The 25,688-nt window shown below is 43.1% G+C and overlaps 3 protein-coding genes across 3 annotated transcripts in view; 1 reads left to right on the top strand and 2 right to left on the bottom strand.

Moving 5' to 3' along the window:
- Nucleotides 1-25,688, bottom strand: part of LOC126484617 (mediator of RNA polymerase II transcription subunit 20) — a 602,543-nt gene that overhangs the window by 484,464 nt on the left and 92,391 nt on the right. The window lies entirely within an intron of this gene.
- LOC126484616 (facilitated trehalose transporter Tret1-2 homolog) overlaps nt 1-25,688 on the top strand; it is a 402,424-nt gene that overhangs the window by 311,360 nt on the left and 65,376 nt on the right. Inside the window, exon 2 of the mRNA XM_050108201.1 lies at nt 10,670-10,825. Coding sequence (XP_049964158.1) covers nt 10,670-10,825 — 156 coding nt within the window. The remainder of the gene's footprint in view (nt 1-10,669; nt 10,826-25,688) is intronic.
- Nucleotides 13,439-20,334, bottom strand: LOC126484619 (uncharacterized). Its single transcript, XM_050108203.1, has 2 exons — nt 20,052-20,334; nt 13,439-16,306 (listed from the first exon to the last, which is right to left on the bottom strand). Exons 1-2 carry the CDS (start codon nt 20,289-20,291, stop codon nt 15,995-15,997), a joined length of 552 nt encoding a protein of 183 aa, XP_049964160.1. The 5' UTR covers nt 20,292-20,334; the 3' UTR covers nt 13,439-15,994.

Below are 25,688 nucleotides of genomic sequence, written 5' to 3'. Positions count from 1 at the left end.
TAATCGAAAGCTTTCCGCTACTTATTTTGATGCTGGTTCGATGTGTGTTTCATCTTTTTGACAGCGGAAAACTGGTATAATTGGCTTTGGCACTCTCTGTTCCTTCATTATTTGCCAACGTCTACTACATCTGTTCGCTTTCTTAAGGTTACAAATAATGAAACGTTCCAGTACCCGCGAAAGGCTCATGTAATCTATGTCCTGCGTTTAACAGCATCCTTTTCTGTGCGTGATGTACATTTCAGAGAAAAGCTTAAAAGCGTATTTAGCTCTTCCTATCGTCGTAAGCGCAAAGAAATTCGATCAGCTCCTCACGCTTTGGATCATCTGTAAGAACAGCGGATTTTAAAAGTAAACTGTGTCATCGTTCCGATCCTGTTATGTGTCAACAACCGAACCAGCCTTTGTTACAGGGCAGTACTTTGCGTTTTGACAGCCAATCAGTTTGAACGAGAAAAGAAAACAACGTTTCGCTCGGAATAACAGCAGAGGACAATAACTTCGTTGCCAGTGTAACAGTTTTAGAGCAGTGATGGACAGGCAGCGATGTGGAACCCACATCACTCCACCCTCTAGCCGGTTTTGCGTGTACGGTTTTCATTTATCGCGGAGCGCGCCCGTTGCCGATAAAACTCTATCCGGATGCAGATCCTATTAGCGCTTTCTGCGGCGGTCTCCCGTTGTGCCGCCCGGCACGTGGTATGTAATCTGAATGCGTGTTTATGCGTCCCTATCGCTGGCAGCCCGTTCCATCCACCCAAAAAACAAACATCGTTACCGCACGTGCTAAATGCGTTTCGCCAATATCGCCCTAAATCCCAGAAAATTAGTGCACTGCCGCACTGCGAGTAGAAACAAGAAGAAATGATGTCTCGAAGCTATCAAGAGAGTCCGCTGACGGCCATACATTGATCTTCCGCATTTTTCGCCCAATTCTATACTGCAGTACTACTGACAATACGTAGTCACTTCCCACGGTAGTATCTAGATTTTACTTCAGTATCTATGCCTGACTGAGCACTGTCCATAAACATCAGACTGGAGTTTCGTCACCGGGACACGACCGAGAAGTTGCTGTTAGAAACAGCACCTTTGAGAAATTTACGAATTCATGTTGATAAATAAAACCTTCAGGTTCACGTTCCCCTACATTTTCACACCACAAAACGAACTAAAAACGATTTACTGAAAAAAAAAAGTGTTTCGTAGCAGTCAAGTTTTAATACAATAACCGCCAAATACGACCTTTTAGTTTGAGAAAGTTGTAATCTAATAACACGTCTGCTCAGTTTGCTTTTATCAGCCAGATACAGCAAAGGACATGTGACGTCATTCAAACATGTTTCTGGCTGTAAGACAGAACACAGCCGCGATTCTTTTCAATTTTACTGGTTTTTTTTATGACGTTAGTGGCAACAGACTGATCTGTGGTTTCATTATAAACATTCGTGCAGCATGGATTATATTCTGGGCCTTGATGGCCTGTTCGGGCGGAGTTTAGTTTTATGAATCATGAGTTACATCACACTGACGACACACTCTCCTGTGCTGTCGATAACAGGGAACAGAAAATACGTCATACTGTATCACATTTTTTGTGAAGCTGACTGACGTGGTGTACTTGGTGGTTCTTGCATTCAAACTTGTATGTGAAAAAAAAAAAAAAGAATGCTGCCCGATGAATCGGGGCATTGCAGGTTCTCTGGAAAGTATGTCGTTTTTGGTAATATTTGCGATATGCAGATGTCAAGGAACATGACACCAGCACATAAAACGGTTACATTGCAGAAACACTCCCCAATCCAAGTGTGGAATAGTATAAGTCTTTTGCTGCACTATTTATTTATTTACTCGTAGTGATACAAGTTAAACAACGGTATCGTTTCGGCTTTTTGCCATTGTCAAGTATACCTGTAAACATGATTATGTTAGGCTATGTCTACATATGGCAGCTTATGCTTACGTCTTAGCTGGTATGACGTGGTCCATAAAGCATCTCGGAGCGTATATGGTTCAAATGGCTCTGAGCACTATGGGACTTAACAGCTGAGGTCATCAGTCCCCTAGAACTTAGAACTACTTAAACCTAAGGACATCACACACATCCATGCCCGAGGCAGGATTCGAACCTGCAACCGTAGCAGTCGCGCGGTTCCAGACTGAAGCGCCTAGAACCGCTCGTCCATCAGAGCGCATATGTCGGCTGTCTTTTTGTTATGATATGATCACGTTATTTATACGTTTACTTTTTATTTGTGTGATCATGTAAAGTTATTTTTGATAGCTTCGGTACAATCGATGCTGTATGTTTAGAATGGAATTTCTATTTTGCAGAAAGTGATTACGTTTAATTTTTCAGAGGTAGAGTTTTGTGGTTTTTGTGTAAATGATAAATGTTCTATTGTTTTGTATTTCTAGCGATTACCCTCTTTCTTTTATAACATCAATAAAATATAAAAAAAACTTCGAAAATTTTATTGACGTTATAAAAGAAAAACGGTAAATTATCGCGATAAACAGAGGATAATAGAACACTTATCATCTATATAAAAAGTATAAAATGCAAAAATAATTCCTCTGAAAAATTAAACGTTATCAAACTTACCAGCGAAATATAATTTCGACTGTAAACATATAGCATCACTGGAGCCGAAGCGTCAAGAAAGCTGTGAAAAATAGTTTTACAAGATCACGCAAATAAGAAATAAACATATAAATAACATGATCGTATCATGAAAGAAAGACAACCGAGATTTACGCACCAAGATGCGATATGAGCCACGTCATACCAGCTAAAACGTAAGCTATATGTAGACAAAGACTAACATAGACGTAAGGAACAATATTACACCTACTATACCCCGTTCACAGGTACACTTCATAACGACAAAACGCCGTGTAACTCGTATCACTCCGAGTAAATAAACAGTGCAGCCAAAAGGCTTCTTAAAATATGCCGTTCTTCGACCCCGTGCAAGCTGCGGGCCTACTGGAAAAGAAATTCTTGAATATTAATGCAGCGGAGGTAAATACAGAACGAAACGGACAAGACGACAATCACTCCTACCACAAAGCAAGCCGCGCTGACGACAATCATTCCTACCACAAAGCAAGCCGCGCTGAAAGCAATTCTTGCTGCTTGTTCCTTCAGTGCTTGTTGAGTTAACAGTGTTACCGCCAGTGTTGCCCTGCTGAGTCAGACAGTTTGAATTTTCATCGAGATTCACACCAAATAACTAACGGTTAGATTTAATTGCTATTTTGAAAGTAACTAAATGAAACATTTTATTGGCATCTCACTCTACACCGCAGAAAACAGAAATGTTTTGTCAGCATACGTAGTTCCTGGAACTGCGGACGGAAGCAGCCGATTACGTGCTTCTAAGCGCTCTGGTTTCGTGTTGGAGACCTCGTTAACGATAGAATCATGAGTTCACAGCTCTACAGCAGTCAGTCTGTTGATATAGATTTCTAATAAAAACTCAACAATCTTACGTAGACGTTTCTCTTGCTAGTATGAAATTTTTCTTTTGATGGAAAAATTGGTGTTTATTTAGGACACAACTTTTGACTAGAATAATGATTAGATTGCCGGTAACTATGCGTAAACCGGAAACATTATTGCCGTTTCAAGTTGTGCATATTTTTTATTGTGTTAGATTGCAATCTTCTTTTAGTAAACACAGTATATTTTATGTGTTGCAGTGTGGTATATTACAGTTAATTCAGACAGGTTTTATTTTCGATAAGTCTTACGTCATACCTTTGTTTATTGCGTTAAAAAGTACAGATTTACAACAGTTTTATTTTGTTTCTGCGTAAGTTGAATAGGCATTTCACGGTAGAGATTTTAATGACTTGCGCAGTTTTTCTGCCTCAAGTAATCACAGGATTAATGTACACTAATTTTCAGCTCTTTTTAACACGTTCACGTTATATCTAATCAATATGCTATTTTCACAATTTTCGGGTAAAGTGTGCAGCTGAGTAAATTAGTACTGTATTTACATTTTGTCACACGCATTTCAGAAAAAACTGTTAACAAGTCTCTTCATGGACCAGGAATATATACATATTTACAATTAATGGCAACATATTCCATTTACTTATTCTGACACTGTACTTTTAGAAAATGTGTAGGCTCCATATTTCAGGCCACTAAAGATGTTTGTTATTAAACTGAGCTCAAAAAGAACGGCAAAATACATTTGAATCACTGAGTTGTAGAGGCATAACCGCATCTCCGTTAACATTGTAGGCGGGGTAAACAAAAGTGGCCCGGAGAACAGAGTTCCAGGGTACAAAGAAACACACCGGAGGAAAGGAAATACAATACTAACCTGACTATAGCAGATGTTGAAAGTGACCACCTGTCATCTCTTGACGCTTTTGGGTCCTTATCAGTTAAGTTGCTGAAGGCGGATCGAACCTGGACAGCTGGGGTTGTTGCAGTTTCATCCGAAATGTTGTGCTGCAGTTCTTTGAAAACTATTAGGGTTGCCCTGATGCACCTTAGACTTGAGGGCACCCACACAAAGTAATCGCACATTGAAAGATCAGGTGACCTGGGTGGCCAGCTAGGGCCGCGAACAGACTGTGAAGATTGTGTAAATGCAAGTTCGGTCGGCTGTATGGGCAGTTGCCCATCCTGTTGGAAGAAACTGTAGGTCTCTTCCTCCTCCGTTAAAGTTGCCACAAATTCACGTCCAGTCGTTTCCGCTCGTCCTTCTGCTTGCCCCACCCGGTACTTCCAACCGACGATCGGCAGGTCGAAAACGATGCAGATGTTTATTATTTTGAGTTCACAGTAATTTCAAGCTCAAAACATTATCAAAAAAACGTTCCCATTAGTTTTCTACGTAATATTTTATCAATTCTGACACATTTGTTGTGGTTTTAATTTACAAGAAGACTACTACATATTTAAAAGAATAGTTTGTATCATACTTGCTTCGTTCCTGTGTTATGACAGTTAATTAGGGGCATTGGTGATAATTTGTAGAAGAAGCTAGTTTATTTTTCGCATAGCATTTTTTCTGCCTTTGCTTTACAAATATATTTACTTTTACTACTCTGCACTGCAAAATGTCGAGTGCTGTGTTTATGTGAAAAGAATGGTTTTCATAAAATAACGGCTTACTGACAATTTACTTGGCGTAGTCCAATCAGCGAACATCGAGATCAGTCTGTTTTGATCTGGTTATCCTCCATAGCAAGATTTCAACAGTAAATTTCACTGCTATTTTATTAAAGCGACAAAAACAAATTTCAGAAATTCCGTGTACAGTCTGGGCCACTTACCCAGCGCCGCTATCTCGTGCAGCGTATACTCGCCAGCGAACAAAGACCGCAGGAAGCAGCCTCTGGCTACACAGTCATCATCGACCCAGGACAGGGCCAGAGCACAAAGGGGCGCTTCAGAAGCCGATCGAGGGGCGAACGATAAAGAGAGACAAAAAAACCTCTGGAAAAGCCGCATATGAAATAGCACTTTCAGGGATTAAACGCAGCCAGCGGCAACGGTTTTTGCCAAGAAGATTCGACGTCGGACGGGCGGCAAACATTTCGGTGACCCAATCTGAAGCAGGTGATGAGGTCGCGGCGGGTAGAGGGGTGAGAGCTGCGCCATTCCTGGGAAACTGCGAGTCCCGGCACAGCACCACTTTGCATAAATCCAGGCGGCGGCGGCGGCGGCGGCTTGTCTGCCAATTCCATTAGCGGCACGAGTCTGGAGACCCGCAATCGTATCGCTAGTGCCTGGGGTTCGACTCATTCACTCGCCGCACCCACTGTATGCCTTTCTTTGCGTTTTCTTTGTTCCACGAGAACGAAGTATGTAGCTAGTTCTGCAAACGTCAGTGTCGATGAACAAAGCCGCAGCCTGCTAGCAATGTAGCAGTTTAACCCTTAACTACTATCGACCGTCTCTCAGACAGCTACAAATTTTTGTGTCGAGGTATTTCTCACACCCCTGCAAAGCCAAATGGACTCTTCCATGTACCTTCCTATTGGCTGTCAAGCTACACGTGTCAGCATTCTTGCATTGTTGCTGTTCTTTGTTTCGTAATTATTAGCCTTGAGAGGTCTCACAGACGTACCATAGTATTTGCGTGCCGCGTTTTTATTGCATGCTACTGTTTCTACATGGCGGGGAAAGCTGGGCCTTCTGTGCAACATGTGTTATGTGAAACAGATGTCCTAACTTGCAAGATGAGCCTCAGACACCGAAAGACGAATTCGAAAATCGAAAAACGTGCACCTTTTGCCCTCCTCGTCTGAAGAGGAAAACAAGGTATCCATGTCAACAGCGTGGTGTTCTGATTTGTTTGGAGTGTTCCAGGAAGGTCTGCGTGAAGTGTTTGCACGTGGAAATTGAGTAAAGTATGATTCAGTAGCACATGAGAACAAGTATTTAGTTTTTACTTGTAATTTCAGAAGTAAAATGCTGGCAAAGTTTCTCCATTCATAGACTTATGACTGAAATATTCGCTTTACATTGCAAAGTGAGTCGTAAACTGAAAGTTGACTTCGCACACAATTTATCGTAAGTCATGTTGGATTTTTCCACCTAGTTATATTGCCAATTTGTAATATAATCCCTCTGATGAAAATGTATGTGTGAGTAGAGAGCTAACTATTTGCTGTTATTTTCGTAACTCATAAAATAAAAATATAATCCAGATTTCACATTGTTTTAATTGTCGAAGTGTTTAAACTACCGCAGTGTTTAAAAAAAAATCAAATTTCTCCAAAAGCCACCTCTAAGAAGTGTAATGATTGACTGGAAGTCAAGAAACTATACAGGGTGTTACAAAAAGGTACGGCCAAACTTTCAGGATACATTCCTCACACACAAAGAAAGAAAATGTGTTATGTGGACATGTGTCCGGAAACGCTTAATTTCCATGTTAGAGCTCATTTTATTACTTCTATTCAAATCACATTAATCATGGAATGGAAACACATAGCAACAGAACGTACCAGCGTGACTTCAAAGACTTTGTTACAGGAAATGTTCAAAATGTCCTCCGTTAGCGAAAGACTTCGACTGAAATGTGCAGGAGCTCCATCGTGCATGAACCACATGTTGTGTCGTACTTGTGAAGGCACATGTTCTAGCATCACAGGTACAGTATCCCGTATGAAATCATGATAACGTGCTCCATTGAGCGTAGGTGGAAGAACATACTGACGAAACTAAAATGAGCTCTAACATGGAAATTAAGCGTTTCCGGACACATGTCCACATAACATCTTTTCTTTATTTGTGTGTGAGGAATGTTTCCTGAAAGTTTGGCCGTACCTTTTTGTAACACCCTGTATATATTCAGCAAAATTCTGGTTTGATATATAAAATAGAAAAATGCGGTGTGTGAGACCCCTACATAGTAATTGTGTTCCTGTGAATGACCATAGTAGTTAAGGGTTAAAGTGGCGTGCTTGATTTGTGTGTGCGTGTATGAGGGAGGGGGATGGTGGCGCAGGGCTGTCAGATAAGTTTACATTATTCGTTCAAGCACTTGGGATTCACTAATAGTTTATTTTAAACTCACAGGTGCGTTTATTTTAGTTCAAATGGCTCTGAGCACTATGGTACTTACCTTCTAAGGTCGTTAGTCTCCTAGAACTTAGAACTACTTAAACCTAACTATCCTAAGGACATCACACACATTCATGCCCGAGGCAGGATTCGAACCTGCGACCGCAGCGGTCGCGCGGATCCAGACTGTAGCGCCTAGAACCGCTCGGCCACCAGGCCGGGGTTTATTTTAGTCTTACAAACGGTTGGGATGATATGTCCGACGGAACCCAAAGGGAATTAACAACCACACTGTAAGAATGCGGTTTGTTGCGCTGGTTAAGACATTCCAGGCAATCGTTACGTCATTAGGCAATACAATGAAACTGGAAGTAAAATCTTCTGGGTTGTTACGCCGGGGTTGTTACCCCGCCACATATTTATTCTAGGCGGTCGTCGTTTCAACTAATCTGCTGGGTTCTTCTTCAGGATCTTCTGGTGTCCAAGATAAACTGAACGGTGTCCACGGTTAAGTTAGTTCGATGGTATGAAAGAAATGTGACGCAGCCTAACTACCTAAAACATTTTACCTTCAGTGACAACGACTGCGGAAGCCTGCAGACATACGATAGTTCATACAGTGTAATAGGAAGGAAAGCAATTCGACATTACGACCGAGCGATGTCATTGACTGTCCATATGTGATTGGTGATCTGTCGCGCTCACTTCCCATCATTCATTGAACAAACAATTAACGATTTCAGCACGCAATGAAAGAGCCTGGTACACTGTAAGTGCACTTTTCCCACAGTCTCATTTCTCTGTTCTGAATTAAGCCCAATAGTTTTATTAGAATCTGAAATAGTTATTGATACTGCTTACCGTAATAAATGGCATATTACATTGTTTGATGTCAATGAAAAATAGGAAACTAGCTCTAAAATGGTTCAAATAACTCTGAGCACTATGGGACTTAACTTATGAGGTCATCAGACCCCTAGAACTTAGAACTACTTAAACCTAACTAACCTAAGGACATCACACACATCCACGTCCGAGGTAGGATTCGAACCTGCAACCGTAGCGGTCGCGCGGTTCCAGACTGTAGCGCCTAGAAGTGCTCGGCCAACTACTAGTTCTAGTACGGTTCCAAACATAAACAGTCTACTTCAAGGAGACGAATTTTCACCTCCTTCAACAGTTCTCGATATCTGAAGTTTTAGATGCAAAGACAGCTGGCGATGACAGTTGGCTGGTAATGTAAGTTATCGGCTTCCTGTCACTTCCATCATTCCGACCCATGCACAGCACTTTCGAATTAAAAAGGAATTTGCGACACTGTCCGTACCCTTTGACAGGGTACTTAATAACAACAGCTTTTGTGACTTCCCTTTATGGTGCGCATTTAGATTTATATTTCATTGTCATGGTTTTGCTAGTACTACGCAATGTCTCGATGCCAGCTGTACAGCTTTTTTTTGCCATACTCAGTTTGTTTTGTTGTGAAAAATGGTTATTTTTGCTATAACCACTTCTGTTTACTCCTGCTTCTTACATACATTCGTAGCTGTAAACATCAGTCTCTATTTTAACAACGTAGCTATAAAGTTCGTTTCGTTCAAATGGCTCTGAGCACTATGACATTACACACATCCATGCCCGAGGCAGGATTCGAACCTGCGACCGTAGCGGTCGCTCGGTTCCAGACTGTAGCGCCTAGAACCGCACGGCCACTCCGGTCGGCGTTCGTTTCGTGATAATGGCTTCAGTTTCTTTACGATATATACCAGTACGGTACACTGTTGTCTCCATTCCACCTACAACACTTCTTTTTATGATACTCGATGTATCTTCTTTCTTATGTATATTTCTTTTCTGATTTTGGGACACAACATCGTGATTGTAATAAGGTTATTTAATGAGGTTATTTTTTCGATGCAGAAAGTTCTTGTAATATCTGTCTTATTTACAGTAATTACGCAACTAGTCAAACAAGCCACTTTGTATCGCAGTCTTCAATTTATCCGAAATTCCGGTTGTAACATTACGGGGTGCAACAGGCAAAATTCGTTTCAAAATGCTGTTGACAATGGCTGAAATATCAGTATTCGTGTCGTATCCTTGTAATCCGTCTGTATCGACTTGTTTCACTGAGCGCTACATGTAACCTCTAATTCAAAAATGGAAACTCAAGGTACGAATATCAACAATGTAGGAAAATATGGATTACTACTTACTGAAAAGAAGACAAGTTGCAGAGAGGCACAATTAAAAGACAATTACGTAAAGCTTTCGGCCACAGGCTTCATCAATATAAGATAGACACACACCATTCACACTTCCCTGCCCCCTCCAGATTGCTGCTTGCATCACGTGATAGTTGCATTCAAGCCCGAGATGCTGAAGTTGGCGGTCGTATGTGTGTAGTCCGCAACTTAACCTCTAATTCAGTATTAAACTGTAATCTTATGGTAAATATTAGTTCGTTTGTGCCATATTGGAGCCCGCTGAAAATAAACCGTTGTTGCTTATTGGTTGATTTGGGGAAGGACCAAACAGTGAGGTCATCGGTCCCATCGGATTAGGGAAGGATGGTGAAGAAAGTCGCCCGTGCCCCGTCAAGGGAACCATCCGGCATTTGCCTGAAGTGATTTAGTGAAGTCGCGAAAACCTAAATCAGGCTGGCCGGACGCGAGTTTAAACCGTCGTCCTCCCGCATGCGAGTCCAGTGTGCTAACCATTGCGCCACCTCGCTCGGTAAAATGACAAATGTACCATTGTCGGTAGCTGACATCATCCTCCCCCCCTTCCCTGCCGGATTATTTTTTTCTTGTCTTTTTCTTCACAGCCCACACAACTGACTTCTATGTCTGTCACGGGTTACGATTCGTCAGACGAGTTACGCCTAGGTGACATTAAAGGTTTCATCTTATGACTGCTGAAAAACTTTTAGCGCTGAAGATGCAAATGTTCGAACGTAATAATTTCAAAACTAGAAACAATACACATGTAAACAACAAATGACAAGTAGAAGAACGAAATGGAGATTAGAATTTTGAATACTGTCGAAATATAAGCGATAATGAGCGCCACAAATAGAAGAACCCACTTGCAAATATAATGTAACCCTGGTACAAATGGATGTTTCAGGTGACGGTGATGCCGACCGACCCCGCCGATGGCTCGGCGGCGGCCTTGACAGCGACAGCAACAGCGACGCCGACATCGACGGGCTGCAAGGTGCCGTTGCGCAGCTCCACCGTCAGCGTCGTCACCAAGCCGGACCGGCCGCAGCACTTATCGCAGGTAGGCCGCCCACTTCCGATCTCGCCCTCGTGGCAGCACAGTGGGAGAGCTGACGACGCCGCAGCCGGCGGCATTTTTTTTTTAACCGAATACATTTAATTCCGTCAGCTAGCTCAAGCATCAAGTTCGTTTCCGCAGCAACTATACAAATACTCGTTAATTTTGCTTGCTGCAATATTGTTATTGAATATCCCAAATGCGGTTCTCCTTTTATATGAGAAGTAACTTCAGACTATGCTCTGAGGCAGCATACAATTTGTTTAAATAAAAACAGACGCTAAGTAAGGAAACAGTTCTTCCATTCGTTGTCGTTGGCGGCCATCTTAATTGATATAGACTCATTAGTGAAGTGCTCACATCTCATAGCAAACAGAACAGGATCCGCAAACGTAGGAAAACAGAAAATATCGATGCGAATGTGTGTCAAATTTTCGTAAGTGAAGTTTAAGTGCGTCTTCCGATCCGTGACCATACGGGTGGAAGTAGGTCCACATCAGGCAACAAATAAATAAATAAAAACTGTTTATTCTAGAATAAGATTTTCACTCTGCAGCGGAGTGTGCGCTGATATGAAACTTTCTGGCAGATTAAAACTGTGTGCCGGACCGAGACTCGAACTCAGGACCTTTGCCTTTCGCTGGCAAGTGCTCTACCACCTGAGCTACCCAAGCACGACTCACGCCCCGTCCTCGCAACTTTACTTCCGCCAGTACCTCGTCTCCTACCTTCCAAACTTTACAGAAGCTCTCAGAGCTTGCCCGCGAAAGGCAAAAGTACCGACTGTTTATTTTTCCAGAGCATCCACAGCAGATGCTTTTTATACAGGGTGTCCCAGCTATCTTGTCCACCCAAAATATCTCTGGAACAATAACAGCTTTTGGAAAACGACTTTCACCGGTATCAATGTAGGGCTGGGGCCCATGAATGTACATATTTGGAAACATTCTAAAACGAAAGCATATGTGTTTTCTAACACAAACTTATGTTTTTTTAAATGGACCTCCTATATTTTTTCTTGAGCAATCCATAGCATGACAAAGCACATACACAATGGCGTTGATTGCATCGCAATATTCCCATTACATCCCGAGATATTGAGACGCGAATTTGACGCTTGAAACACCCGACATGCGCTGCTAGCGCACGTCCTGAGGCTCAGGCGTGAACCCCATGCTGCCCGTATTCGCGATGTGATTGACATGTGTAATGACACCTCCATACTTATAAAGAGGGACACTTACTTGTCAATCACATTGCGATTACGGGCAGCATGGGGTTCACGCCTGAGCCTCAGGACGTGCGCTAGCAGTGCATGTCGGGTGTTTCAAGCGTCAACTTCGCGTCTCCAACTTCGCGTCTCAATATCTCGGGATGTAATGGGAATATTGCGATGCAATCAACGCCATTGTGTATGTGATTTGTCATGTTATGGATTACTGAAGAAAAATATAGGAGGTCCATTTAAAAAAACATAAGTTTGTGTTAAAAAACACATATGCTTTCGTTTTAGAATGTTTCCAAATGTGTACATTCATGGGCCCTAGCCCTACATTAATACTGGTGGAAGTCGTTTTCCAATAGCTGTTATTGTTCCAGAGATATTTTGGGTGGACAAGATAGCTGGGACACCCTGTATAAAAGGGAAAAAAGCATCTGTGATATTAAATACCAACATTACAGCAAGGAAATATTTTTTTTAATATGCATAGCTCAGATATGGTGCGTAATACCAAAATGGTTGCATCCAGTAGCAACATCAATGAATCATGTAGTTATAGTCGTGTCTTTTACATGCTTCCAGCCCAAAACTCGTCATCAGGCCTTAATAATTATACAGTATCATCCTATATCATCATAACCTCAATACGAACTTTTGACGTCAGTACTGTAGCTAAGTCGGCGTCAGTTGATTCCTGACAGTTGCAGAGGGCTGGGCGCGGCCGTTTCGCGCGCGCCGACCTCAACCAACTTCTTACATCTCTATGGCAACGCGTCAGTGTTGTCATACTTACGTAAACGACTACTGATGTCGCCTGCAGCTGTTAGCGCTTCGCAGCTGAAAGCTGGCAACAGTGCTGCGAGCTGACCGGTAGCTTCTTACGCCCTCTTGGCTATGGGTTTGAAACACTAATTTTTACACGGCGGCTCCGAGCACAGGCTCGTCATATGTTGTGGAATCTTGGTGTGGTGATGGTTATTACAACATTAATTTGTTACCTTCAGTGTAACGAAAATAAAGCGCTTTAGACTGTTATCTTCTATTTTTACAAGAAGCATTTATGTTGTGGCTGCGTTGCATGAAGGATACAGAGCTTAGTGCCTCAGCATGCTGGTCACTCATTAACCTCTTACTGACAGCATATGAGCCAAACCGGTGAACCGCTGTGTACCAGCTGCATGATTTAATTTCTTTAGTGAAAAAATATACGTACTGGCTTTTGACGTTACTGGAACTTACTGACAATCAATTTTGAAGAAAACGTTTTATTTTCTAAAATACAAGAAAAAAGTGTTTGGCACATTTCAGACACACCATGTATTTGAGATGCAATATCTAGCAGTTATTTTTTTTCTTTACCGCTACTTTACTTACGTTGTGCAGAAACCAAACCGGTAAGCGTCCAATATTGTGTGTGTGTGTGTGTGTGTGTGTGTGTGTGTGTGTGTGTGTGTGTGTGAGAGAGAGAGAGAGAGAGAGAGAGAGAGAGAGAGAGAGAGAGAGAGAGAGAGAATAAGGGCAGAAACTTTCAATAAGTTCCTTACTGCATGTGTTAACGAGTATTAAAGGACATTGTGAGCCACTGGGCAGCATGAGCTATTATGTCACATTTTTTCACTCGCCGTGTAGTTTTTCCCCAGTGCAGCTCTAGTCCCACTCGGGCCGAGTCGGCACTACTCGTAAGCCTCCAATTCCCTATTCCCAGATACTTTTCGCACACGTAGTACATGGCGTAACTCCAGTGGGAGCTTTGTGTCTCCGTTATGAATTAATTCGACCTACCCACGTTTCTTATAAACTGTACAGGTCGACTGTAACGCTCAATTGCGGTAACGAAATATTCTATTTCACAGAGACTCGATATACTATCTATATAAGTAAACATTACAGATTATTTAGCACATTTTCTCACAGTGTGCAGAGTAATCATCACATACAGCAAAAACAGCACAGGTTAGAAGTTTTCTATTTTTATTTACCACCTGACAAACCTGGCATTGGCCGGTTACTCACTTTACCAAATTTCAATTAGAAACGAAAATAAAAAAGAACTGTTTTTGAAGCGTAATTTCGAAGAAATTTCATTTCTATGTGTTCGGACGAACACCTTTGAAATTATGAAATAGGTGTGTAAAGAAATACGCATAATGTACAAATGTAATCGAATTTAAGAAACATAGTATGTAAAATAGAAATTTTTTGTAATTTTTATTTAACCCAGAAACTGATTATAAGCAATGTTTCTAGTTACATGTCCAGGAGCTACGACGAATAAATGCTTCGGTGAGCTCAACCTTGAACAAGCGACATAAAGTTGTCCATGATGAAAACATGGTGATGTCAGGTCCATTTCACAATATTTAACATACTGCCCCTGTCAGATGTAACTGTAATGGCAATGTCTCGGGAAACCGCAGTCTCTTGAAGTGGAAGGGGCGCAACAGCTTCTCGTTTCTACAACGCGGTTTTGTAAACGTCTCTATGACAACGCCTCTTTAAAGCTCTATAGACGGCTATTTCGCCTAAAGCCATTTGCACTTCGCAGTCGAAAGCTGTCAAAAGCGCTGCCAGTTGTCAGGGATTTCCGTAAGTTGACTCGACCGTAGGAGTGTCTTCGTAGCAAAAAATAGATGTATTAAAATTTCATGCACGATGCGGCGTTTTTTCACGAATCTCAGTGTGTTGACGTCATATCTCTTGAACTATGAGTCGTATAATGATATATTTGTGTAGGTACATTTAGTGGTATATGTGAATACTGTCTATGAAACATGTTGCGAATAAAGTAGCACAGAAGTAAGAAATTTAAATGTCCTGCACAATGCGACAATGTTTCACGCATGCCAGTGTTTATCATGTCCCGTCATGTGGACTATGATAGGTAGGTAGTTTTTATCGCCAAAGCGATTGTTGCCTGACAGTAAGGGATATGTGTACCAAGTTTGGTTGAAATCGGACCAATGGTTTAGGAGAAGGTGTGGAATATACACACACACACACACGTTTTTATAATATTTGTTGATTTATTTATTTTTGAAAATGAAGCGCCAGTTAAAAAAGCAAAGTATGATTTGCGTCCACAGTCATACATCAGGCAGAGAAGGGTCCACAACACATTTCAAAAAACCATTCATACTTGATGACACTGAGTATCGAGCAATTTCCGCATATCTATCCTTGCTAAATATGAAGAGAGGACCACAGCCCATAGGAATATTACAATTTTCAGCGCTACCGTTAGCTATAATTTCATTATCAATTTACTGACAACTTGTTTCGACGGTCACTTCTTCATCATCAGGCCCTCTAAATACATAGTGGATGAATTTTCCCGAACGCCGCTTATTTTCACGTGGGGTTTCTGATGGATGTCGTTCGAGAAAATTCAGTCAATATGTGTTGTGAGATCTAGATGACGTGTAGCGCCGAACCCGATTGACAATAAATTGATAATGAAATTAGAGATGACGGTAATGCTGAAAATTGTAATACTGAGTAACATGGGTAGAAAATACTTTGACACTGGTATGTCTCGACCATGCCGAATACATACGGTACAAAATTTAGTCATGTTTACAGCCCTGTCAAACAAAAAGATGTTTCTTCTTCAGCAAGTAACATGCCGAGTATATTTACTATTATTCGCCAAACTATATTACTCTTCTTTGGTAAGTGTAAATTTGAAACTGGCAATGAATAATTATAACAAAATATTCTCGAACGCCTACTACTTTCATTATGCTCTTGCTGGACCCGTCCTCGTTAGTGTAACACCAAGTCTGTCTTTTGAAAGACAGCAGGACGAGGTCTCTGAATAAAAATTCCGTAATGTGTAAAATATCAAAGTTCGAGCCACTGCTGTAGTTGGCCAAGGAGTTGAATTGTTACACACGGCGACATTGCCACACGGCGGGGCGAATTTCACTGGGACTAGCTCGGACGGTGAGTGGTCAGTACCAGGAGCCGCCGGCGCAGGGCCAGCAGGAGGGGGCGGACGCCCCCGCACCGGTGACGTCGACGTCGGAGGGCGCCGGCAGGTAGGTCTGCCGCAGCGCGGGCACGACTCCGCCCGTGCAGTTGAGGAAGGCGTCCACGGTGAAGAAGTAGCCGTATCCGACGGGCGCGCGCACCTCCAGCGACACGAACGTGTGCCCGGGCCCGCCGCCTGTCAGCGTCACGTTCAGCTGCGCCGTCTCCGCTAGCTGGTCCAGGGCGCGCACGCAGCTGATCGTGCACGTGGGGGCCTCACCCGCGTACACCACCTGCGACCGCACACTACAGTCGCACTCATCCCTACACTAAGACAGGCTGTCTTATTCTATTCGCGCTTATTCCGACTCAGGTCATCAGCTTCACTGCTTTACTCCAGTGCTGGCAGTCAAATAATAACACTCATCTAACGATCCTCCGACGACTGTTCCCTCAGTTCCCAAAGACCGCCTCAGCTCGTAAACTATATCTGGAAGATTAACAAAGTGAGTGACAGATAGTTCTTTACGGAAAAGTTGCCACAACAACAACTCAAATGGGAATCCCTGAAGGGATGGCGACGTTCTTTTCTTAGAGAATTGGCAATTGGAGATGACTGCAGAACGATCCTACTGCCGCCAACGCATATCTCGCATAAGTACCACGAACAGTGCTATTGTTTGTGTATGTCCATCCTTTTAGTGGGATGTCTCTGGGACGACGAGTGTTTACTATCGTGACAAAAAACAAAAACACCTACAGCCGTCCTAATGATTTTAATTTATTTTGTCGCTACCAGTTTCAACGCTTCATTGCGTCATCTTCAGGCCGTCTTTGATGAGGTACAGGTTGATATGATCACCATACATAACCCATCAATTGCCAGCATTACTGGATACGCAGATGTGTCAGTACTCCAACCATCAACTGCCAACTGATATGATCACCATGCATAATCCATCAGTTGCCAGCATTACTGGATACACAGATAATGTGTCAGCACTCCAACCATCAACTGCCAACTCAGTTGATGGTTGGACTGACACATTATCTGCGTATCCAGTAATGATGGCAACTGATGGGTTATGTATGGTGTTCATATCAACCTGTACCTCATCAAAGACGGCCTGAAGATGACGCAATGAAGCGTTGAAACTGGTAGCGACAAAATAAATTAAAATCATAAGAACGGCTGTAGGTGTTCTTATTTTTTGTCACGGTTGTTGTTTGTTGTTGTGATCTTCAGTCCAAAGACTGGTTTGGTGCGCTCTCCATGCTACTCTAACCAGTGCAAGCCTCTTCATTTCCGAGTAACTACTGCAACCTAAATCCCTCTGAATCTGCTTACTGTATTCATCTCTTGGTCTACCGCTATGATTTTTACCCCCCACGATTCCCTCCAGCACTAAATTAGTGATCCCTTGATGCCTCAGAATGTTTCCCACCATTCGATCACTTCTTCTAGTCAGGTTGTACCCAAATTCCTCTTCTCCCCAATTCTATTCAGTACCTTCTCATTAGTTACATAGTCTACCCACCTAATCTTCAGCATTCTTCTAAAGCGCCACATTTCAAAAGCTTCTATTCTCTTCTTGTGTAAATTGTTTAGCGTCCATGTTTCACTTCCATACATGCCTACACACCATACAAATACTTTCAGAAAGGACTTCCTGACACTTAGATATATACTCGATGTTAACAAATTTCTCTTCTTCAGAAATGCGTTTCTTGTCATTGCCAGTCCTACATTTTATATCCTATTTCGACCATCATCAGCATCATCAGTTTTTCTGCTTCCCAAATAGCAAAATTGATTTACTACTGTCTCTCATTTCCTAGTGTAATTCTCTCTGCATCACCTGATTTAATTCGACTACATTCCATTATCCTCGTTTTGCTTATGTATGTTTGGGAGCGGTTTCTACACTTGTATCGGGGTATTTTCTAAGATACGTAAGTAATTTTTCAGGTTTATAGCTTCTGAATTAAGCCGCCTTAAAGGAACTATATACTATTTTCTGTAGCACTGGAAACAGATTTTAAAAAGGGACTTCAACGGATTAACATGTAAAAAATTTGGTCAGATACTAACAAGGCAAAAACGGCGAAAACCAGTCAGGAAAAGAGTGCAAGGGCATCCATATCCTGGGGCAAGGGGAAAGGAAAAAATATAGTGCACGCAGGTGCTTTACTTTTAAGAAAATGGTTTATAAGTACCTATTACGCAGGTTTTCAGCGATTTTGTTCATCACAACGTGTTCAGTTTTCGCAAATTTGGCATTTCGTTTTAATGCTCACAATCTCACAAAAATTGTTGCCTAGTGACATATTCATCCATATTTACAACGGAATATTTATTGTGTGCACTTTGCTTCTTCTTCTTCTTCTTTGCGGTATTTACTTGAATCCCTATTCGCTCAGGACCGTGCCCTTTTCCCCTATCGTACTTTGCTCATCATGTATTTCCTGAAGTTTTAGCATTTTTCACGCACATTCCATCTGGTTTTTCATCAGGACTGTCACTCCTTTCTCCTTCTCATCTTTATTAAATTTACTAGGTTTAACACTCGTAAAACTAGGGGGGAGGGACGACGACGATGACTTTGTGCCAACCTTGTGAAAATATCGTAATCTAGTCTGGTACTTTACATTTTAAAATTATGAAAAATATATTTACTGTTTTTAATGATTTTTTATATCAGATTCAGTAACTGTTTTAAGTTTTTCAGTAAAACGTAACATAGAAATTTAAGTCTTAGTAGTGAATGTGACTTTTCACAACGTCATATCGGTTATTTTCACGTTCTTAGTAGTGACAGTGACTTTTCGCAACGAATCTCATATTGGTACCTTCACGTTCAGGGCTCTTCTCAGACTTAACTTTAAAAAGTATGATGTGAATGAAAATCAACGACAGTTATCAAAATTTGTATTTTTTAAATTTTTTGCGGTCAAACGTAGCCCTCCTATCAGTGCAAACATTACGGAAAATGCGTTGGTGTTGCTAAGGTTGTGCTAAAAATATTTTCAGGTTCTGTACCCCACTTATACGTCAGAATATATTTAAAAAGTTTGTCGTTAATAAAAGTTAAATATATATATGTACGGTGCCTGTTCTTTCGGACGTGTCCAAAAGAACAGGCAACCACTTTGATCCTCCAGCCACTATGAATCAAGACATAAGGGAATTAAAGATTAAAGACCTTGGCTGCCAGTGGACACTGATTTGTATCAAAGGGGAAAGTTTGTGCCGAGAAAAAAAAAAAACCACCACATATATGTAAGTATAGCGAGGACGGCCAGTGATCACTTCCTGTGCAGATGCACACTCAGATCGAACCCTTACGAGAATCTAAATGTAATTTGTGCAGTTGCGGTGACCACTATGTCTGGATGGTGTAATAATCAACGTATCTTCCTAGTAGGCAAGAGATCCAGGTTCGATCCTAGTCCGGCACAAATTTTCTACTTGCCTCATTGATATAAATGAACGCAAACAGGCAGCTAATGCCTTTACTTCCATTGTGTCTTAAAAAGTTTAAAACATTTAACGAATCTTTTTAGGTTTTTTGGCGGTGGGCCCCTCCCTTCGTCTTGGTATTACGTGTTATGGAAAATGCGTCGGTACTGCTAGGGTTAATAGGAAACAGTCATAGCTGCCTGTGATGGCATTTTACGCGACCATTTTCCTTAATTGCACTGCGAGGTAGGAACACGCACTACTTTGAAGCGGAACGTTGCTGTATCTTCTAGTCACGTCATCGTTCTAGTTCCCGCCACAGCCGGGTCTACCCTCGCTTTGTCCAGTGACGGGGTTTGCGTGTTCACTATTCTGAATCACATATCAAGCGCTCAAAATTTTGACCTTGTGCAATGACACACGCTCTGAAGCTATTGCCGACAGACAGTTCTACAGGTTGAATTTTATGGGGACCTATAAGTGTATTCGTTCTGGTTATATCAGGGATGGGCTCCCTCACTGCTTCAGCACCAAGCAAGCACGTGTAAGGCTGTTTATTTGCTAGTCCCGGGGCTCACCTGCGTGGTCCTGAGAGTGACATGCGTGGAGAGGCGCGCGTTCGGCACCGAGCAACGCGACACCACGGTTCCCAGGTGTCCCCGCGAGCCCTCCTCCACCCAGGAGCAATCGCCCAGCTCCAGAGAGCGGTTGGTGGCCGGCAGCTCCACAGGAAAGCCGGCGCCCGGCTGTCCCAACATCGCCGCGGCAACCAAGAGGACGGCGCCGAGCAGAGGCGTAGCGGGTGTTCCGGCGGCCATCGTATCTGGCGGACGACTCTCCGGATGACCACCGGCCGAACAGCGCCTGCGGCTTGCGGTCAGAGGTCAGCCGCTGCCGGCAGCACAGATAAACGTCCCCTGCCGATAGCCACCCAGCTCGGTTAAAGCGCTGACCACAACACCACGGATCAACAACTCGTTGCATATGAATCACGTTGTGCGCGCACTGGTACTAGGCACTCTGCATCTATTGCTGCCTCTCTCCGTGGTGGGTGTATGTCAAGACATTAAGTTTGGTATTCGTATTAGGTATTAACGTGCTGACAACAGCCAGCTGATTAAAAGTAGAACACTAATAAAATTCAACAAGCCTATATTCACACACTGCAAGTGGTACTATAGGCTACAGCATAGCGTCATGTTCCGTCAGCGTCGTATCGAGTGGAATTGTCGGGCAGCTGACCATACCTATCGCGGATGCAGTCTTCGTCTCGTGATACAATGGTATGGAGTGTGCCGTCATGTGTCCGAACACGAAAAGAACAGAGAATTGACAATATTTTTTCGTGCCTGTATTGCTTTCTTCAATGTAGGTTGTGATGACAGGCTCATCCGTAACGTAGCTGTAGGCTAGAATGAGAGTTGACAATTCACTTGTCAGTGAATGTGAACACGCCGGCCGCTGTGGCCGAGTGGTTCTAGGTGCTTCAGTCCCGAACCACGCGGCTGCTACGGTCGCGGGTTCGAATGCTGCCTCGGGCATGTGTGTGTGTGATGTCCTTAGGTTAGTTAGGTTTAAGCAGTTCTAAGTCTAGGGGACTGATGACCTCAGATATTAAGTCCCATAGTGCTTGGAGCCATTTGATTTTTGAATGTGAATACGAAATATTAGTTTTCATAGGAACGCGCGGTGTCTGTTTTCACGAACATGTCCGAAAGAACAGACATCACGCATTCATATAATTGATTCGCCTCGACGAACAATGAATCCACCACCTACGGTGTCGATGCACATGTACGTTCGACCTCCTGCGGGATTCTCAGAGTAGAGGGCATGTGGACATGTCCTTTCAAAGCATCTTACCACATTTTGAGCGGGAAAAGTCTCCGTCCCGTCACTAACAGCGTTTCACTAACTGACACATCTGAGTACACTTAACGAAAAAATACAGCGCGTCATTGTCAGTACACCAACACTACGTTTCTACTGATGCAAACTATCCTACTACGACAATAGGATTTGATCCTCTGCATGAAAGATAAATTACGGAAAATCTCCGTCGTACAAAGGCTGCTTTCAAAACAATATTCCGCTCTGTGGCGGGCGAAACAGTGAGCTGTAACAGAAAAGTCAAGTCCTCAAACAGCGCTTCACTCAACATCTTCAGCCCCTAGTTCTCTAGCAGTGTAATGCATCAGGAGTCACGCTTCTTCCTTTTTTCTTTTCTTTGTTTTATTCTTCTGGCTGGTTTGATGTGCCTCAATATGAATTCCTCTCCCGTGCCAACCTCTCACGGTAGCCCTTACACCAAACGTCCTCAGGTATTTGTTGCGTATGTTCCATTCTCTGTCTTCCCTTCAATTTTTACCTTGTGCAGTTCCATCTACCACCACGGAAGTTACTCCTTGACTTCTCAATGCTTGTCCTATCATCCTGTAAATTCTTCTTCTCAATATTTTCCACGTGTTTCTTTACTCGCCGATTGTTCGAAGAAAAATGTCTTTCAACATCCTTCTGTAGCACCACTTCTCAAATTCTCCTAATCTCTTCTTCCCGAGTCCATGTTTCACTTGCATATAATGCTGTGCTCGAAATGTACATTCTTAAAAATCTCTTCCTCAAATTAAACCTGATATTCGATACTAGTAGACTTCTTTTCTCCAGGAATGCTCTCTCTGCCCGTGCTAGTCTACTTTTTATGTCCTCCGTGCTTCGTTCGTGTTGTTTTGTCTTCCGTCCAAGGTACGGCAATTCCTCCATTTCACGAGCATTCTATTGGTGAATAGCCCCACCCTGTCTCATTAAGATGTCCTGACTATGACCGTCTGCTACCGAGCAAGGTTACATATTGGTTAGGTATCAGGACTGGCTTTCCGGAGGACGACGGTTCGAATCCGCGTCTGGCCAGTCATATTTTGGTTTTCCGTGGTTTCCCTAAATCGCACCCGAAAATGTCGGGGTGGTTCCTTCAGAAATGGGGCAGTCGGTTTCTTCCCCATACTTGAAACATACCGAGCGTACGCACCTCTTCGGATGACCTCGATGTCGAAGGGACGTTCAACCGTAATGTTCCATCTTTCCTTAAGATCGCTTCCAAGCTAAAGCGTTGTGCAACACAGTCATTCGACAGCAAGTCACATTCTAACCCATTCGATCCATCCTGTGGACCCGTAAGCTGCTTCTCTCTGTGAATGAACTTGCTGACTGTAATAAACACGGAGGGCTAGTTACAGCTCACCGCCCAGCGAGATAGCGACCAAAATTAGGCCATGAGAGCAGGAAAAGGAGCGAGTACAGCGGTATCGCGTGCACACGCCGCGGGCCGGTGGCTTCGGCCTCGACCCTGACCCCTGCGCGCAGTAAACAAACAGCTACAGATGAGATCGCGCACTCTCGGCAGTCGGTGGGCAGCCGAAGTTGTGAAGACGCTAGACCAAGTTCTAAACAGATATGCTCCTCGTCGCCTGTTCAGATTACAATAATTTAATTTTGCACAAACAAGCTAAGATTTCTGGTCGCAGGATATTCTGCACGCGCGACGCAATTCCCTCCAGGTACAGGCAGCGCGCAAGAGCTGCGGACGTGACGCTGCATACTCGTAGCGCCTCATTTCCTCCGGCGACGGCGACACCTGCGGAAGCTGGGGGCGCCCGGCACGTAGCCGCAATCGATAGGCCGCACTCCGCACCGCTGCGGCGACGGCGGCAGTGGTCTCTGGCCCGCTGGCCCTCTTTGGTGGGTGCTGGAGCCTCGGGCACCTGTCGCGAGCCACAGTCACCACCGCCGGCCTGCGACAATACGGGTTTTCAAATTCGTGCTGGCGTCCTGAGCATCAAGAGGAATCGTGCCAGTTTCCTAAAAAGGGAAATGTGTGAGCTCTAACGCTCAGAATTGCACGAAAATGCGCTTAGATTATATACCGCCCATCCCGAAATAATGTATGAACCATTTGCTTGCAAACCTGAGTATCTTACCACGACGGACATTTCAAAAACCGTCTATTCACGGTCTGAAAGATATAATTTGGTGACACGAAGAAATGAAATTTCGCTGGAATGAATGTCCACCATTACGAAAGGAAAAATAAATGCATTTACTTCGGCAATAAATGCGTCGTCAGAAGAGAGTGGAAGTAACTAATTAGCGAGAGATGCCAAAGTAGCCCCGAATAAAGGCGGGAAATAAACGGAGAATGAGGGGGGGGGGGGGGGGGGCACGCAACCACCTTCTCAGACGCTCTTGATATGATGATGTGGGAGTATCTGCTCGGAGACAGTCTTTTGACTGTATACAAATTGTTCCACTACTAACAACCCTAACTCTTGTCCTACTGCAGGCTTGATTTTCTGTAGGTTCATTTCCCACAAAATTCCTGATATTTGTACATGATATTATCCCAATGTATTTGTGCAAGACCTAGCTCGTTTGTTAGTAGATCTTGAAGGTTTCAGAATAATTCAAATTTCCTGCAGCAAAACTACATTCCTGAAGGAGAAGTGTCTTCAATAGGCACTGGAATTCTAGAGAACGTGTACGTTTATAGTGGACATGGTATCCTTTATAAAAAGAATGGAATGTCCGCTACCTCCACGTGTATTCCCGGGAAGATTTTAATAGATTAACACTCATAATTGTGCCGGAAGCAATTAACCTTTTGCAGACAACAATGTATGTGGCTCATGTGTGTGGTTCACCTAAAAACCAGAATCAGAGCTACCGGCACAAGGTGGTGTTACAAATTGTAGTGCTTTCACTGGCATGCCAATCATGAGCAGCTCTACAAAATACTACCGTTAACTACTGCTTTCAGGCGCCAGTGGCAGATATCCAGATGTCAACTTGCAAAGCTCCGGCTATTCGCACGAGCGACCGTTATCATAGCAGCTGACTATTAGCTTTTTTATTATTATAACTATTTTTTCTTGGTGAATTTTGCAACGCGTGGCTATCAGCATGACCGCTGGGGCACTCCGTATTCCGTCTCCGTATATGTGGAGGATCCGTGCTGCATTGACAAGTTTGCGTCGACCGTGCGACCACGTTCACATACATCTGCGTACGTACTACGTAAGCCACCACAGGATGCACGGTGGAGGGTCACTTGTACCATTGATTCAATCCCTTTCTTTTTCCGCCCGCAAGCGTAGCGAGGAAAAAACGACTCTCTGACCCCTGGTTCCTTCTATGTTGCCTTTGCGTTTCTTACGCTAGATGTACGTTGAGGGGATAGGATCGTTCTGCATTGTGTCGCAGATTCCTATTTCTTAAACTGTCTCAACTACATGTATATGCGAGGACGGCCAATGATCTCTTTAGTGCAGATGCTCGGACTCGTACGGGAATCGGAGAAATGCCGCGAGTAATGAGGATAGCGGAAAAGGGACACTACAATAGTAATGTATGGGTAAGTTGAGAATTTGGGTCTTACGGGAGGAGTGCTATGATAGTCCGCGTAGTTGCGATGAACGCGGTTAGCGAAGTGATCAGCGCATCTGCGAGAGACCTGTGTTCGAAACCCGGTTCGGCACAAATTTTCGACTTTTCCCAGTGATTTAAATCAATGCCCACTCGCAGTCAATGTATGTAAATCCTTTGTGTCTTTCTCCAGCAATCCTCATTTGAATTCGCGAAGCATCTTCTTAATGTTTCCGTCCTGATCGAAGTTAGTGATACCAAATCCAGCTGCACCCCTCAACAGCTTCGATGTCTTCCTTTAATGCGACGTGGTGTGAATCCTAAACACTGGAGCTGAACTGAAGATGAGTTTTGAAATTTTTCAGAACATATTCAGCTATCTTAAAAGTAGTTAAAATTAAAATTTAAAACAGTCTTGATCGCAATCTTGTTAAAATATTTTTCTTTATTGGAGTGAGTGACCGGTTTCGACTCTATGAAAGAGTCATCTTCAGACTCCGGAGCGGTGGATGGACACTGCTAGATGACCCGTCGACCCTCGACGCTCGTATAACTGCTGAGACCTGTCACCGATCACTCACTAAAAAAAAATTAACAAGATTGCGATCAAGACTGTTTTAAATTTTAATTTGAACTGAAGAAGGGTTCCATATGCGGTGTTATTTACGGACGAGCTACACTTTCGTTCAAATGGTTCAAATGGCTCTGAGCACTATGGGACTTAACATCTGTCATCAGTCCCCTAGAACTTAGAACTACTTAAACCTAACTAACCTAAGGACATCACACACATCCACGCC

This window comes from Schistocerca serialis, chromosome 6, assembly GCF_023864345.2.
Source record: "Schistocerca serialis cubense isolate TAMUIC-IGC-003099 chromosome 6, iqSchSeri2.2, whole genome shotgun sequence".
NCBI classification, from domain to species: domain Eukaryota; kingdom Metazoa; phylum Arthropoda; class Insecta; order Orthoptera; family Acrididae; genus Schistocerca; species Schistocerca serialis.
Note: the sequence above shows the minus strand (reverse complement) of the source record. Positions and strands in the feature narration are given on the sequence as shown.

Coding starts and splice junctions, on each gene's coding strand:
- LOC126484619 (XM_050108203.1), bottom strand. CDS start 20,291: ATGGCCGCCGGAACACCCGCTACGCCTCTGCTCGGCGCCGTCCTCTTG. Junction 16,307..20,051: donor TCACTCTCAGGACCACGCAG/GTGAGCCCCGGG, acceptor GTGCGGTCGCAG/GTGGTGTACGCGGGTGAGGC.